This window comes from Ostrea edulis, chromosome 7 (genome assembly GCF_947568905.1).
Source record: "Ostrea edulis chromosome 7, xbOstEdul1.1, whole genome shotgun sequence".
NCBI classification, from domain to species: domain Eukaryota; kingdom Metazoa; phylum Mollusca; class Bivalvia; order Ostreida; family Ostreidae; genus Ostrea; species Ostrea edulis.
The window spans coordinates 11,607,846-11,623,775 of NC_079170.1; the positions used below are offsets into that span (position 1 = coordinate 11,607,846).

General features: G+C 35.7%; 1 protein-coding gene and 1 pseudogene across 1 annotated transcript; one reads left to right on the forward strand and one right to left on the reverse strand.

Moving 5' to 3' along the window:
- The first annotated feature begins 585 nt into the window (after positions 1–585).
- On the forward strand, positions 586–11,197 carry LOC125672663 (rh5-interacting protein-like). The gene is made up of 17 exons (XM_048908860.2): positions 586–858; positions 2,896–2,971; positions 3,190–3,281; positions 3,375–3,575; positions 3,688–3,789; positions 3,950–4,084; positions 4,220–4,369; positions 5,071–5,214; positions 5,341–5,490; positions 5,587–5,736; positions 6,665–6,814; positions 7,107–7,250; positions 7,552–7,686; positions 9,956–9,970; positions 10,159–10,273; positions 10,369–10,447; positions 10,734–11,197. Exons 1-17 carry the CDS (start codon positions 828–830, stop codon positions 11,031–11,033), a joined length of 2,169 nt encoding a protein of 722 aa, XP_048764817.2. The 5' UTR covers positions 586–827; the 3' UTR covers positions 11,034–11,197.
- A 1,456-nt stretch (positions 11,198–12,653) lies between these two features.
- The window catches only part of LOC125655371 (fibrinogen C domain-containing protein 1-like), a 49,430-nt pseudogene continuing 46,153 nt past the window's right edge, over positions 12,654–15,930 (reverse strand).

Consider the following 15,930-nt stretch of genomic DNA (forward strand, 5'->3'; position numbering starts at 1 on the left):
ATTGGGTCCAGTTTAATTCTTCCTATGGGGAAATTCTATACCAGACCCATCTTTTCGGAGGGAATGTCTATCCCGGGCCCGTTTTTCCGGGGGGAAAGTCTATGCGGGGGGAAATTCTATGCTACAACACCGGGACAACCCGGTACTCTTTGGACAACTAACATTTCTGTACAATACATCGTTTCATCACTTATTCATGTATATGTTACGAAAATGTTTCCGTATATTATGCTTGTGTCAAAGTCAGCCGTTGACTGAAAAAGCCAGCCCTTCTTGCAACAGTCCAATTGGAAGGTCCTGCGGATGAGATCGCAAAAGCCAATGCCCGTGTCACAACAAGTGTGGCACGACAAAGGTCCCTCTGCTCAAAGGCCGTAAGTGCCGACCATATGCCTATTGTTATATGTTTATATCCGTTAATGCTTATGTTTTGTAGATAAATCTAAATATCAATATCAAGCAGGTGTGGTATTATAGTTCAAGTTCACTAGAATGTGTTAAAACGACAAATGAAGGAAAGCTTAAGTGTGCATTCGTTCGTGCGTGCGTCGTGTGTGAGTCATTTGTATGAAGTGATGTTTAATTAATATTATATGAAATTGTAGACGGATACAGAGAGTGAGTGTCAATTTTCAAAGCCGAAATGAGAAAATAAGGAAATTGTACAACACTAATATTCTGCTTTTATATAACTGCATTAGAGAACCAGGAAGCTACAAGCAAAAATGATTCGAAAAAGATAATATACAATTATATACGAAATGGGATTTCAAGTTCTCCTTCATGATGAATGCATAGTACCCAATGAATAAGTATTGACATTGGTTATGGAGAAAACACGCGGTATCCATTGTATAGGTAAGTGCTGATGTTTGTCATGGAAATAAATTGGCATGTACATGGACTTGAATGTTTGAGCAAAGTTGATATTGATAGAGTTAATGGTGAGGATAACAAACAGTGATCAATCTCTGAACTCCTACAAGCAATACAAAATAAATAGTTGCGTATACAGTGTATGTATAGAAACTGTAAGGACTATGATATCTAGTTACAAAAATATGCAGTAGATGTTAAGATGAAAAGTGAAGATAACAAACAGTGATCAATATCATAATTCCCACAAGCAACACAAAATTGATATTTGGGCAAATACGGACCCTTGGACAGACCAGAAGAAGGATAAGGTGCCTAGGAGGAATAATCATCCCCTTTCGATCAGTCACACCGGCCGTGATCCCTGATATGAAATGATGGACACAAACTGTTTTGACGCTTTTTAAATATAGATACGCCATCTCATATGGCAGGAAAAGAAATTGCATTTTTAGAATAATCCTTACATATGTTAGGTGTTCTGACATTTAACCATGTGGTACGGACCCTGAAACGTCCTACTACTCCAAAGCGTTTCGTTTCGTTCCGTGCAGACCGTTAACTGTTCCGTGCAGACCGTTCACCTTTTCCTGCATACCGTTCAGCTTTTCGTGCAGACCCTACACCTTTCCGTGCAAACCGTTTAGCGTTTCATGCAGACCGTTCACCGTTCCATGCAAATCGTTTCGTGAAAGAATTTCATGATCAGGTCAAGCCCAGAAAAACTTGCAGATCGTTCAAACCACGCCCATAGAAACGAACAAACCGCGCAAGCCATTTCAGCATGGTGTGTGAACAGGTAAACATTGGTGGGAATAGGAACAATTATTTCAAAATGTCTCTTAGACGAGCTTTCAGCAGTAAAAATTTGCGAACAATCGAAAGAAAACAGTTTATTATAATACCACCAGGGAGAACAAAATCCGGTACTACCCTTGGTAGTTTTAGGAGGTGTATAGCTCTGTCTTTGGTAGTTTTTCTCCATGTTTTGTATATATGAATAATTTATTTGTCTTGTTACACTTGCATGATCAAATTTCTCTTTTTAGATAAAACTATTTTCAATAATGTTTATCGGAACTGTCTGCATGATGCAAATACCGACCTGTGTATGATTTGTATATTATACGCAAATTCCAAGGTGCTTTTTTTTTTTTACCACAATACAGGTCAGCTAATCCGGGTATTTGAAAATAACATGCGTACAAAAAAAGGGTGAAAATTGACGGGGGCAATTGAAATGACAGACGAGGTGTCTGTATCTTTTGTTTTTAAAAAAAATCATGCAGTTTTTTATGGGTTTAAAACTGAGGCAAATGCAACAATTTAATTAAAATTGGATGTTAGATCCGCTTGCATATATGTTGATCATTACTGTAGTTAGTCATTATTTGTTTTATATATTCATTTATATGTTTGATTTATTTCTCAATATATTTCAATCATTTTTGATTGTTTCTTATTGTTTTGTATTTTCCCTTTTTATCCAAGGTGGCATGTTCTTATCAATCTTTCAAAAGTCTCAATTAAAGTCAACATTTCGTAAACCATATGGTCGTTTAAACAATCTAGTTCGTCAATACAACCTATCATTGGGTCAAATGCTGTCTGACGTGTTTCATACCGATTGTTAGACCATTCTTGGCACACTGAGTTTGACTGAAAATAAATCTGTTTACCTATCAAGATATAGGGCTCAGGACAGGTGTGATCGGTCGACAGGGAATGCTTACTCCTCCTAGGCAGCTGATCCCACCTTAGGAGTATCCAGGGGTCCCTGTTTGTGGGACTCTCTTTTTTGGTAATTCTTATAAGCGCTATGGGATTGATCACCGTTCTTTATCTTCACATTTCAGTCTTTAGATGTAACTTCTACCTCCATGATTTACCCTTTTAACAGACCAATTGATACCATATAAATGTATTATATTACAACAAAATGACAATAAAACATTAAAATTGCATGTTACAACTAAAATCACTTGAATTATTTTAAATTGTACCCTACTTTATTTGTAGATACAATTTTAGTGGTGGCTGCACTGACTCAATCTATATTTACATCCAGTGATTTATATTCTCTGTATTTTCACGAGTAAGATATTTCTCTTTAATATTCTGTTTTCATCTATTGGGGCTAATGCTCTATTTTCAACAAGACTGATACTGACATTTCTATAAAGAAACAGAAAACAGATTAAATGGCTCGCGAAAAAACCCCACCGGCATCAGTATCGGTTTTAAGTGCCACTGTTATGCAGATAACCAGAAAAATCCCACAATTATATGTAGTTAATTTTATTCCATTTGTAGGGAATTCATGTTGAAAGATGTGATCTTATTTGTCAATAGTAATCGAAGCTGTGGATTTGTTTTACATGATCTCCCTTCCCTCATCCTTCAAGGTACTGCATCGTCATACGATAAGTTAACGCAATACAATCTAGCTATTAACATGTAACATAATTTGTACTTGCATGCACCTTTGTACTTTTTAGATAATTCGATAGACTCTAAGGAGACCTGTGTGCTGTTTGCTATTTTTGAACATATGTCATTCAACGAGACAGTTTTGATTAATCATGTGACTTTCATTACCGAGGGAGTGAAATACAATGTTGACGTGAAGAGAAATGCTTGTTATGGCAATTACGTCTTGGAAAGAGTTAAACTTTTTCTCTCATGTCATCTCAAAACAGGTACTGAGTATTATTTGCAAGATTGGATTCGATTTATAAAACGTATTTTCATTCCCCATCATGGTGAATTGTCTAAAATTGTGTTCTTTTTAACTCTGTTCTTACATTGCAGCATCTAATGGAAAAACATGTGTTGATGGAAGGGATTGTAATAGTGAAAACGAGTTATGCAACAGGCTTTTCGAGGATGAAAATAAAACAGGGCTTTGTATGGGTATAAAAGACGTGTTGTTGGCTATTTTGAGCTATATTCTGATAATGTTTACGTTAATGGCGTCCTGGAAGAAAATAAGCTCCTGAATAAAGAACATGCAATATTGCTTGATTTGTCTTCTATTATCTTTTTTTTTTAATTTTATTTCTTTTTCTTTAAGCACGCCACGATCTCTTTGGATCCTGTGACACTGATATGCAGTGTAAACCAACCACAAAATGTAAACATATTGGAGGGAGAGGGGTCTGCTACTGCCCGGAAGGATCGGAAATCATAAATGGAACATGTTTAAAAGGTTTGTAGAAACCTTCATACATTGAAAACAATTGATTATAATTTTATGTGTCAAATAAAATTAATGGCATATTAAGAAATAAATTAGTATTCGTTTTTAACATGGCGTGTTTACTTCTTTATTTACCATATGCAGTTGGGATGTCTTTAAACGAATCATGTTCTAACGACCGTCAGTGCACTGGTACTGCAAACGCTGGTAGGTGTCAACAGAACAAACAGAGCCCAGGTGGTGTATGTTCTTGTGATCCAGGATTCCTTCAAGAGGATTGGAATTGTTTACGAGGTATATTTTTTCAAAATACAATATTTGTAACCGCTTTAATGAAGGATTTAAAATCCGAAAAAAAGAAAGAATTACGTATGGGTGAGTATTATGTAAAAATAATACGGTACCAATTTTGAGGCACCAGATGCGCATTTCGACAAATACTGTCTCTTCAGTAATGCTCAAAGCGAACGTTTAGAAATTCAAAATTACAATAAACTTGTAAAAGCTAAAACGAAAACCAGAGTGTCGAAAACTGGAGCCAAATTTCTTCAAGGATCAGAGCTATGCATGAGAGAGATATTTCTTAATTTTGAAATGAATATCTAAATAAATATGTCTGTATGCTATTTTTTCTAGCTATCTCTGTGCTCATAAATAACTATATCTATGCTTTGTGCAAGAATCCATGGTAAATATAGGATTCGCTGAAAACTCGTTTTTTAAGACAAAACAAATCAGCCAAACTGCATGTGCTAATAAAAGCAGTACAATTTTAAAATATTAAATGATAACGAGGATATAAAATCTACGATGTATTCCTACATACATGCATTGGCTTCGAAGAATTAAAAGAAATGTTTAGTAAGTGACGAGGATAGTTCAAACGTAGTGCCTGAAATCCCTGTTAGTAGGTCAAACTGTTTGATAAAATGTTACGCATACCATGGGGAAGTTGATTTTTGGTGGTAATTATAGAGGTTTTATCACCATTATAGGTAATCAACGTCTTTTTCAATCTTGTGAATCACACAGACAATGTACAGGAACTTACGGGGCACGAGAATGTAAGGTCATCGCTGGTATACAAATGTGTCACTGTCCGGATAACCACATAGTCGTTCGAGACTTTTGTTTAAAAGGTTTGATATAAATACTATTTTATTGCAATAAAATATTAACAAAGTGGAAGTGATATCATAGCAATATTCCAAATTATGATGACTGTCAAGGCAAATTGTTGGTCAAAGTTTTTGATGTGTTTGTAGTTGGGTTAACCATAGGGGAGTTGTGTATAACCGATAGAGATTGTACCAGTACACAAAATGGCGGAAGATGTGTCTACAACAACGCTACAAGGACTCAAACATGTAATTGCAATGAGGGATATCTAAGAAATGGATCATTTTGTTTAGCAGGTTGGGCATTTCTGTAGGAAAATATCTTTTCGCATTTGGATTTTGAAATAAAATTTTCACTCCTTAAAAGACGTTTATTTCATGCATGGTTTACAGTTAACAAAACACTTTTTGAGACTTGTGAAATAGACAAGCAGTGTAATGGAACGTTGGGTCTGGAGATATGCAGGACAATTGGCGATCGGAAAATATGTGCATGTGGACCTGAGTACATTGAGGATAAAACGTCCCTTACATGTCAGAAAGGTATGGAAATGTTAATTTTGAAATAGAATTGTATGATGCTACTGTATGAAATATGAAGATAGCGAATAGTGATCAATCCCGAAATCCTATAAAGAATACAAATAGATAGTTGGGCAAACACTGACCCCTGGACACACAGGAGGTGGGATAAGGTGCCCAGGTGGAGTAAACATCCCCTGTCGACCCGTCACACCCGCCGTGAGCCTCATATCCCGGAGAGGGAAATATTTACCCAATTTTATTTTCGCCCCTTTCGCTTTCGTTGTCACTGTGTGGACGTAATTATTTTCTGATATATCTTGTTTTTAACATAACTATGTCTAGGCTAATTGAAAACGGGGCGAACCTGTCTGCAAATGTAGAACGGCGAAAATAGCACGGGTAGAATGTAACTCTGTTAACAATGCTTAAAATGTCCAGGGGTCCGTGTTTGCCCAACTATGTATTTTGTATTGCTTGTAGGAGTTATGAGATTGATAACTGTTCGGTATCTTCACCTTACATATTAAGGATTATCTCCCTTATGCATAGCTCTTATCCTTGGACGAATTTGGCTCCACTTTTTTGGCACGCTGTTTTTGGCTATATTTAGCTCTAAAACTTCATAGTTATTTCGGATTTCAAACATTTCGGCTGAGCTTCACTGAAGAGACATTATTTGTCGAAATGCGCATCTGGTGCATCAAAATTGGTACCGTATAAGTTTTACATACTAAGAGTCGTGCTCTTTTATACAAAATGTTGCTATAGTTTGGAAAAAAACTATTGGAAAAAAAGCCAATTACATTATCCCATGTTTTATATATACCCATCTCATTACTTTATTCATTATCATAGTCAAAGCTACTTTAGACGTACATATTACATGGGACAGCAGAAATTTTAGTAGTAGAAAATGGTAAAAATTATTTTATGAATATTCTAACAGTTGGAAAGCGGATATTCGAGTCGTGTATGGTGGATGACCAGTGCACTGGGACGATTGATGCTGACGTTTGTGGTTATCAGGAGAGCACATCAATTAGAATATGTGTATGCAGTGATGGATATGAGTGGGTGAATGAATCGTGTGTACCAAGTAAGTATTATAATAATCTAATATACTCTCCTTAGATTATGAATTCATCTAATTAGATTATTAATTTAATTGATTTATATGCAACCATAACAGCACGATATGTGTTCATGGTAGGTATGAACCGCAGTGGAAAATACTAATACACGATGATTGACAATATTATCACAATTATTTCATCATGTTAAACGTTATATGAAACCAACGCTTTAAATGGATTTTTGTCGCGTGGTACACGTATCATAGTTGAATACTAAAACAATCTTAATGAATTAAATAAGATTACTGTTTTCAGCTGGAAGAGAGTTACTAGAATCGTGTGTGTTTGATGTACAGTGTAATGGAACTAATGGTGCCACAATTTGTAAATCGTTTGGAAATAGGTCGTTATGCTTTTGTGATGAAGGTATGCTGGAATTCGATGGAAGGTGTATTGGAGGTAATGAATGAATATCCAGAACAAAGAAATAAGCTCTATTTTTTCACCATGAACGTTCAAAAGCGCCTTTGAAAGCATATCAACGGTACCTTTACATACATATGTATTTTAGCGCACTTCATATGCAGGAAACACGGGAAATGAATAACACCCAACAAAAATCTACATTGTACTTTTTCTAGAATGCCATTTTAATGCCCCCACCCTCCAAGGTAAACCAATATAAGCTGTTAATGTTTGAGGCATTAGAAATGACTTTTAATATAATTGAATCCTATAAACTGTTCACTATGTGTTTTAGCTGGCAGAAGCCTTGGTGATCCATGTGAAATGGACAGGCAGTGTATAGGAACACTGCACGCTGGTGTTTGTGGTGAGAAAAGTTGGTGTTCGTGTGACCAGGGGTTCATCGAAGACCATAGCGAGTGTGTAAAAGGTGAATCGTAAATAATATATATTCAGAAAATTTAATAAACGTAAAGGAGAAAAATTATCTTATTGAGGCCTTCAGCCCCACAATTCGATATGTCGACGACGTTTTACCTATTAACAGTAATCATTTTTGTTCGTATGTCAATTTGATATATCCCAGGTCACTCGAAATAAAAGACAGCACATGGTATTTCATATCTTCTTAAAAATCGGATATTTTTAAGGAAAGAAATGTTGAAGACAAACGAACAACTCAAGTTAATTACAAGTGGGATACGTTCAACTTCTCTATATAAACTGTATATATATATATGTAGCAATATTCAATTATCAAATCTATATGGTGGAAGGTGAAGATAACGAATAGTGATTAATCTCGTAACTCCTACAATCATTACAAAATAGAGAGTTGGGTAAACATGGAACTCTGGATATACCAAGGTGGGATCAGATGTATAGGAGAAGTAATTACCCCCTGTCGACCGGTCACACCAATCGTTTGCCGTATATCTTGATCTGTAGTCAAATCATGTTACAAGAAATGCCGAACAATCACTACGAAGCAAGCTGGTCAATATCTGACCCAATATTGGATTGTATTGTCAAACTAGATTGTCATAACCACCATAGAAGTTGCGAAATGCTGACATTAAACGAGACTATTGAAAGCCGTGCACCATCAATTTGTTTGTTAGTAATCTGTCTCGATTTAAAAACTGATCCCACCCAGAACATGGTCTTGCGTATCGAATTAAGTGATTCATTGATTGTTTGATGTTTTCCGCCACACTCAACAATTAGTTGATTATGTATCTCAACTGATTTGAATTCGTTACACGAGAGAACGTTCTGTTTATACCCATTTTTCAAATCGATCCCTGGATTAAAGAAAATGATCGAACGCAAAACATTATCTCGCGAATGAAATCAGTAGTACATACCATTTTCATTGTCGAATGAACGTAGTTCATACATAAAGGTACATGTTCTGAAAACATTGCAAATGATTGACGAAAAAAAAAGAAACTGAATATTGTCTTCATCATGCTCTCGTAGGAATTGTGATCTTATTATGTGAAAATTTTGATGATATTGTTAGGAAAATAGAAAAAAAAAACAACCCCTTCATTACTCTAGATTTTTCAGTAAATGCGGAGCTGTGGATATTTTGTTCTATTTTATGAAAGATAAAGATAACGAACATTTTATCTATGACATGCTTCATACCGATTGTTAGGCCGCTCTTGACACACTGAATTTGACTACGGATAACTCCGTTTACCTGATCAGGATATAGGGCTCACGGTGGGTGTGACCGGTCGACAGGGGATGCTTACTCCTCCTAGGCACCTGATCCCACCTCTGGTGTTTGTCCAACTATCTATTTTGTATTGCTTATGGGAGTATTAGATTGATCGCTGTTCGTTATCTTAACCTTTCATGGAGAGCTCGAAAAAATATCCCAATAAAAAATGCTGGAGAAAACAGTGGCATAGTCTGTCAATGACACGAAAAGTATCTACAGCATTGTATTCTTTAAATGATTCGTTTTCCCAGAGCGAGTAATGGAACATGTAAACCGATATTAAGTAAACTAGTCTTTCAGGACACACATAGCGTATATGTACATATGATACAGTTCTGTATCAATTACGCACATCAGATTCTGACAGATATAATGCGTTGCAGCACACCACCGATCTGCCCACATATGTCTGCATACTGGTGGAAAATTTTAATGTGAATAGGGGACTTTGAATATATGTTACCGCACTAGCTCTCTGGAGTTCGTTTATCCCTATAACATATAAATGAAATTCAGGCTGCGTATAATGTGATGGGTGTCATTCATTGTAATTACTTGGAAGTCGGTTTATAATACTATTTGATTCTGAATGCCCAGGAATAATGTTTAATTCAAAAGCCAATATTTTGAAAGTTTAGTCATAAGTAAATGTCTTAGTAATTGCAGCGTAATTTCTAGGATTCTCAATTTATGAATGAAAACAAACCGATTAAAATGATTCCCCAATTGCTTAAATCGTTATGTTATCTTTAAATCACAAAGTAGTAAAAAATGATTTATGATTTAAGAATAATATTTTCCCCCGTGAACCAAGCAAAGGGTGACGACGAAAGATACATTCATTATTATATTTCTCAATAAAATATATATGTAAAAAGATTCATTTTATCAACTTATCTTCCATATACATCCTCTTCTTTGAAATATTTCTTGTATCACGGTTCAATATCATCTTTTTTTCCTTCAGATGGACGGGCTTGGGGTAAGTAATTAGTCTTCTATAGTAATTGATATATCATATGAAATATAATCTATATAACAAGTTCACTTGAAAGAACAATGATAATGAATCGCAATAATAATGATATGAAGATGTCGATTATACCTTTGATGATAATGGCTATATCAACATAACAGTTTTGTTACAATACTGGGTTAATTTGATTACAGAAATAATGTATCAGTGTCTGCTTGTTGGGGCGGGCGGAGGTTTCTTTGGAATATCTTATGTCATCGTGATGCTTTTGGGTAGATTGAGAAGATATTTACTATCCAAAGCAGGGAGGTGAAGTATCACATTTGACCTACTTTTTTTTTAGTTTTGCTATTGTGCTATTGTCTTTACTTCATACTTAAATAAATAAATATATTCTTAATCAGACAAACTATACAGACCGTTCAGAACGCGACTGAGGCAGTGTATGGCGAACAATCCTGTGATCCCACCGTGTCCAGTGATGTAAGGACTTCTTTCGAACAAAAGGAATAACAAAATGCTACTCAAAGCAATATATTGTTAAGTGTATTATGAAATCTAACATATACCATTCAATCATGACCCACTAATGTAATAATTCTTTCTTAGTCATTAATGTTAACAAACTTTTTCGTTCTTTTGTTCCCTCAGATTTTTTATAAAGTTTAACTGATTTTATAACCAACAATGACCGTTATAGCAGCATATCATTATATAATCATAACACAGTAAACTGATAATTCTCAAAGGGCGATGTGTATCTTTCAAGGAACCTTCAATGAGTAATCAACAAGATGAATGTGGAAAAACACAGCACATATATCATCAACTGAACAGCACTGTAGAAGACGAAGAAAATGAATATTCTCATCAAATGGCCTCCTTCAGGGAGCAGAACCCCTCTTACAACGTATACAACGACACATTTAGAAAAAATACGCCAAGGTGTCAGAACATGTATGACGTGGTGCAAACTATCTCTGACCACGTGGTGCACAGTTCTAATGAGGCTCCCAATTCCATTGGACTATATGAATTTGCCGAGCCTTTAGACACCAACGTGTCTTAAATATGTGATTTATTGTCAATTTGGACACGATAAACCTGATATTTACCTACGGTAATCCATTGCGATTTCAATCTAATGATAACGTATACGGTTCTTTTCATTAACCTTGTGACGGAATCTTTAACTTTGAATAAAACCATTTCCAAAAAAAAAAAAAAAATATACCTACAGAATTAATGGAAACGTAAGCATGCACTACATTTATGTTTTATATGTGCAGTTGCGTTGTATATGTGTTACATGTATATGCCTACCCCCTCCCCCCAACACACACACACATACAGAGCACTCCTAAAATGACAAAGAATATTGAAGAAAAAAACCCTGTAGATATGAAATGCAACATATATTCATTTGTGAAATGTGGAGAAAACGAACAGTGATCAATTTCATAACTCCTATAAGCAATATAAAATAGATAGTTTGGCAAACACCGACCTCTGGACACATCATAGGTTGGATCAGGTGCCTAGGAGGAGTAAGTCTCCCCTGTCGACCAGTCACAATCGCCGTGAATCCCATATTCTGATAGTGCATGAAGTTTGATGAAATTGACACCAGTTCAATACAAAATGTTTCAATGGATCTGTCTTTACTTTTTGTTTATTTCTTTATTAAAGACCATTTACAAATGTGTAAGATTCGGCATAAACATTGATGAAAAAGTTGATATTCCGAATGGTGATCAATTCAAATGCTATGAAGGGTGCAAAATTAAATGCAGGATAAACACAAATACCAGGGCACGCAAAAGATGGACATCATATATCATGAGGAGTAAGCATCCCCTGTTAGCCTTTCACACCCTCCATGAACCTTATTTCTAATGTTAAATGGAATTATAGCATAATGTATAGCTTAGCCAAAGTACATAGTGTACATACTTGAATTGTGTAATATGTTTTATGCTTGGTACCTAAATTGATCATATTTCATTACTAACAAAGTCACAAAAATATACCTTGTACTTTGTCAAACATAAATTCTTTCAAACAGCATATAAAAGGACATGATAACGATCAGTGGTCAATTTCATAACTTCCAGTGAAATTCACATGAAATTTCCCTGACCAAGAGATATGGCTCACGGCGGGTGTGACCGGTCGACAGGGGGGGGGGGGGGCTTACTCCTCCTAGGCACCTGATTCCACTTCTGATTTGTATAATGGTCCGGATTTGCCCAACTATCTGTTTTGTATGGCTTATGGGATTTATGAGATTATTACAGACATTACTTGTCGAAATGCACATCTGGTGCATCAAAATTAGTACCGTACAAGTTTCACATTGATCACCGTTCGTTATTTTCACCTTTCATGAAATATTTCTCATAAAAGATTTATGTGAATTTCACATGAACAGAAATTCTCGTGAAAGTCATGTAAGATATACTTGCCTGCTCATGTTTGTTTTTAGTATGCAAGACGACATTCATATACCGAGATAGAACTGTTGGACTATCTTCCTTAATAAACCAGTTGTCGTTCTTATGCAAGGTGAATATAACGAACAGTGATCAATCTCATAACTCCTACAATCAATACAAAATAGATAGTTGGGCAAACACTGTACATAGAATTTTCGTCTATCGGAAGTGTGTATTGAATAAAAAGAGTTGTGGCAAATTAAATAATTTATTTATTACTGGATCCAATACTTCTTTCTTTCTTCCTTTTTTTTTACAATCTTCTGATCTTCATTTCGGTAAATTTAAGTGAGTAGTTGTAACCGTGCCACGCCTTCCGCTCAATCCCATCAACGAATGTCGAGTGAGCCCCACGCAGGTACAAGCCGTTCAAGTTTGACACATGGCAGTTTGTATACCACCAACCACCTTTATATGTTACTGCACAACTGTTTGAATCGTGGTCTTTAGTGTAGAACTGAGTGTCATCATATTGTATCATAGAATCACCTATTTACAAAAGCATGCTGTTTAGAGTACATACATATATCATATAAAAGTTAATTCATAATTGTTTTAGCAAAACAAAAGTACCAGCTTTAAATTGTTAATAAATATGAGGCATGCTGTTCCTTGATAATCCTAGATCGTCAGTTTGTACCCACTCCTTTCGTCCCCAATAGAGAAACGTTTGTAAATGGCGTAACGACCTTCTTCAGCATGTAAATGCGAAGTTCATAAAATCCTTGGCTAGTGATTTCATAAATTCGATGATTTCCTGAAACATCAAACAGCAAAATCGAAACACTACTTTTTAAACAGAAAACAATGGAAAACATTACGAAACACCGCATTACAGAAATTGTATATCATCGTAGTAAGACTCCTTTTCCAGCAATTCCATGTAAATTATTGATCAGGCACCTTAATAGAATTATTTACCTAGCCAGAACTCATTGGACTTGTTTCCGAATCCGTATTTATAGTCAATCCAATTCCTGAAGAAGTCCTCCAAGCCATCACTTTTCCTTTGGATAATCTACTTGCATGAAAGGTGAAAATAACGAACAGTGATCAATCTTATAAATCATATCAGCAATACAAAATAGAGTTGGGCAAACACGGATCCCCGGACACACAAGAGGCAGGGGCAGCTGCCCAGAAGGAGTACTTATCCCCCGTCGACCTGCCCCCCCCCCCCACCCCCTCGCAAGCCCCATATTCCGATCAAGCAAAGCAAAATTGTCTGTAGTCAAAACAAATGTGCCAAAAATGGCCTAACAATCGGCATCAAGACACCAGACAGCATTTGACCCAATGCTAATTGTAATGACAGACTAGATCGTTATAACGACCATAGAATTTGCAAAAATTTGACTCTAAACGAGACTGTTAGAATCTCTGCACCATCAACTTATTTGTCAGTAGCCTGCTTTGATTTAAAAACTAAACATACACAGAACAAACTTTTGCGTATCGAATCAGTTGAAAGATATAAACACCATATGAGGGTGATAATGGAATATTGTTACATAAATATGGGAACTTGACGTTGGAAAAGTTGAAATCATCCCGTTTTTTCATAGAGTTGAGTTGTTAGTTTGTCGTTAATATCTACTCTGTTGTGTCTTTCATAATAACTAACAACCAAAACAATACTAAAACGATGGTTTGCTAAACTATTTCATATTACCTTAGGAAATTATTATACAGCTGTACGTTCCAAATCATGTTTTTTGCTCAGATGTAGAGGCCCATTGGATACAAATGCTCACTGTCTATCCGCCTCCGTCCGTCACCTGATCACAGAAAACGTCCAGTCTCCCGCTCTTTTGAGGATATATTGTGTACAGCTTATTCTCCCGGAACCCTTCCCACAGATAACCCTGATAGTCACGGGGAATGAAAAAAACTAAATGAATTTGAATTGGATTAAAGAATACCATCAAAATGTTACTCTAACTAACCTAATTCAATTAGTTTATAATGTTTGAAGTCAATGAATAATAACAGTATTGCGTGATTTGTTCACATATAACAATTATGATAATATATGTACATATACGCAGCTGAGTTAAGGCTATCCGAGAAAAATCACAGTGCTGTTATAAATGTACCTCTGTGCACTTCGCACCATATGACGTCACAATGAAAAATTACGTCACAGCGTACATGTTCTGATAGTTGTATCGCGGGGAAAATGTCAAAATATTTTGTCGTTATTTACTACTGTTATCAAGTGATAAGCTGTATACGTGAAAATACATCTTGTCAAATGAATATATATTTATAATAAATATATTATTCCTTTATGATATCAAATCAATCGAAGGTGATATTCATATTATATTGTGACCTTGAAATCGCCCCTAATCTGAATGATTGATGCGTTTAAAAATTCCCTCATGTTCATAAATTATCTCATACTACAGAAACTGCGGCAAAATTCAGGTTCATCTGCTATAAAAACAATACGATTTTTTCTGCTATATACTCTAGATATATTTATGAGTTTGAAAAGTGCGGAGACCAATTTCTGTGTTGTATCTTAACGGTATGATCTATAAACAAATGTGGACAACCCCGGTGATTCGCTAATGACTGTTGATATGTTGTTAAATTACAGCATGGTAAATTCGAGTATGCACTTGCTCCCAACACTTTTCATGTTAAGGATTTTTATTTTTTTCTGAGTATATCAATGCAAATTCAGCTGGTTACCCGCATGAAACTCAACTTTTGTTCACAAGTAAGGCCTCTTGCTGTTTTCCAAAAATAAAGTGTTACGTGATATTTAAGTGACGTCACGGGAAATTACCATGAGGGGAATTTACGGTAGCTCAATCACAGTCAACATATGGGTAGTATCATTCCGGTGTTTAACCGTAACAAGTGTAATGATACCTGTGAATTTGAGGTGTAATTTCACCCCATGATTATTGTGCATTTAACTATGGAAACCCTTAACCTAGCTGTATATATATATATATATATATATATATATATATATATATATATATATATATATATATATATATGCAAGGTGAAGATATATAACAGTGATTAATCTCATCATCACTCCTATAAGCAATACAAAATAGATTGTTGGGCAAACAAGGACCCCTGGACACACCAGAGGTGGGATCAGGTGCCTAGGATGAGTAAGCATCCCCTGTTGACCGGTCACACCCGCCGCGAGCCCAATATCTTGATCAGGTAAACGGAGTTATCCGCAGTGCCAAGAACGGCTTAACAATCGGTATCAAACACGGCAGACAACATTTGACCCAATGTGAGGTTGTATTGACGAACTATATCGTTATAACGACCATATAATTTGCGAAATGCTGACTTCATTCGAGACTGTTGCAACCCTTGTACCATCAACTTGTTTGTCAGTAGCTTACCTCGATTTAAAAACTGACTATGCGCAGAACAAGCTATTGTATATGAAATCAGTTGAGATATATAAACACCATATGCAGTCGATAA

Excerpts from the sequence above, each read along its gene's own strand:
- LOC125672663 (XM_048908860.2), top strand. The coding sequence starts at position 828 with ATGGAGAAAACACGCGGTATCCATTGTATAG. Across the intron at positions 3,576-3,687 it reads CTCATGTCATCTCAAAACAG|CATCTAATGGAAAAACATGT; the intron begins GTACTGAGTATT and ends CTTACATTGCAG. Across the intron at positions 4,085-4,219 it reads AAATGGAACATGTTTAAAAG|TTGGGATGTCTTTAAACGAA; the intron begins GTTTGTAGAAAC and ends TACCATATGCAG.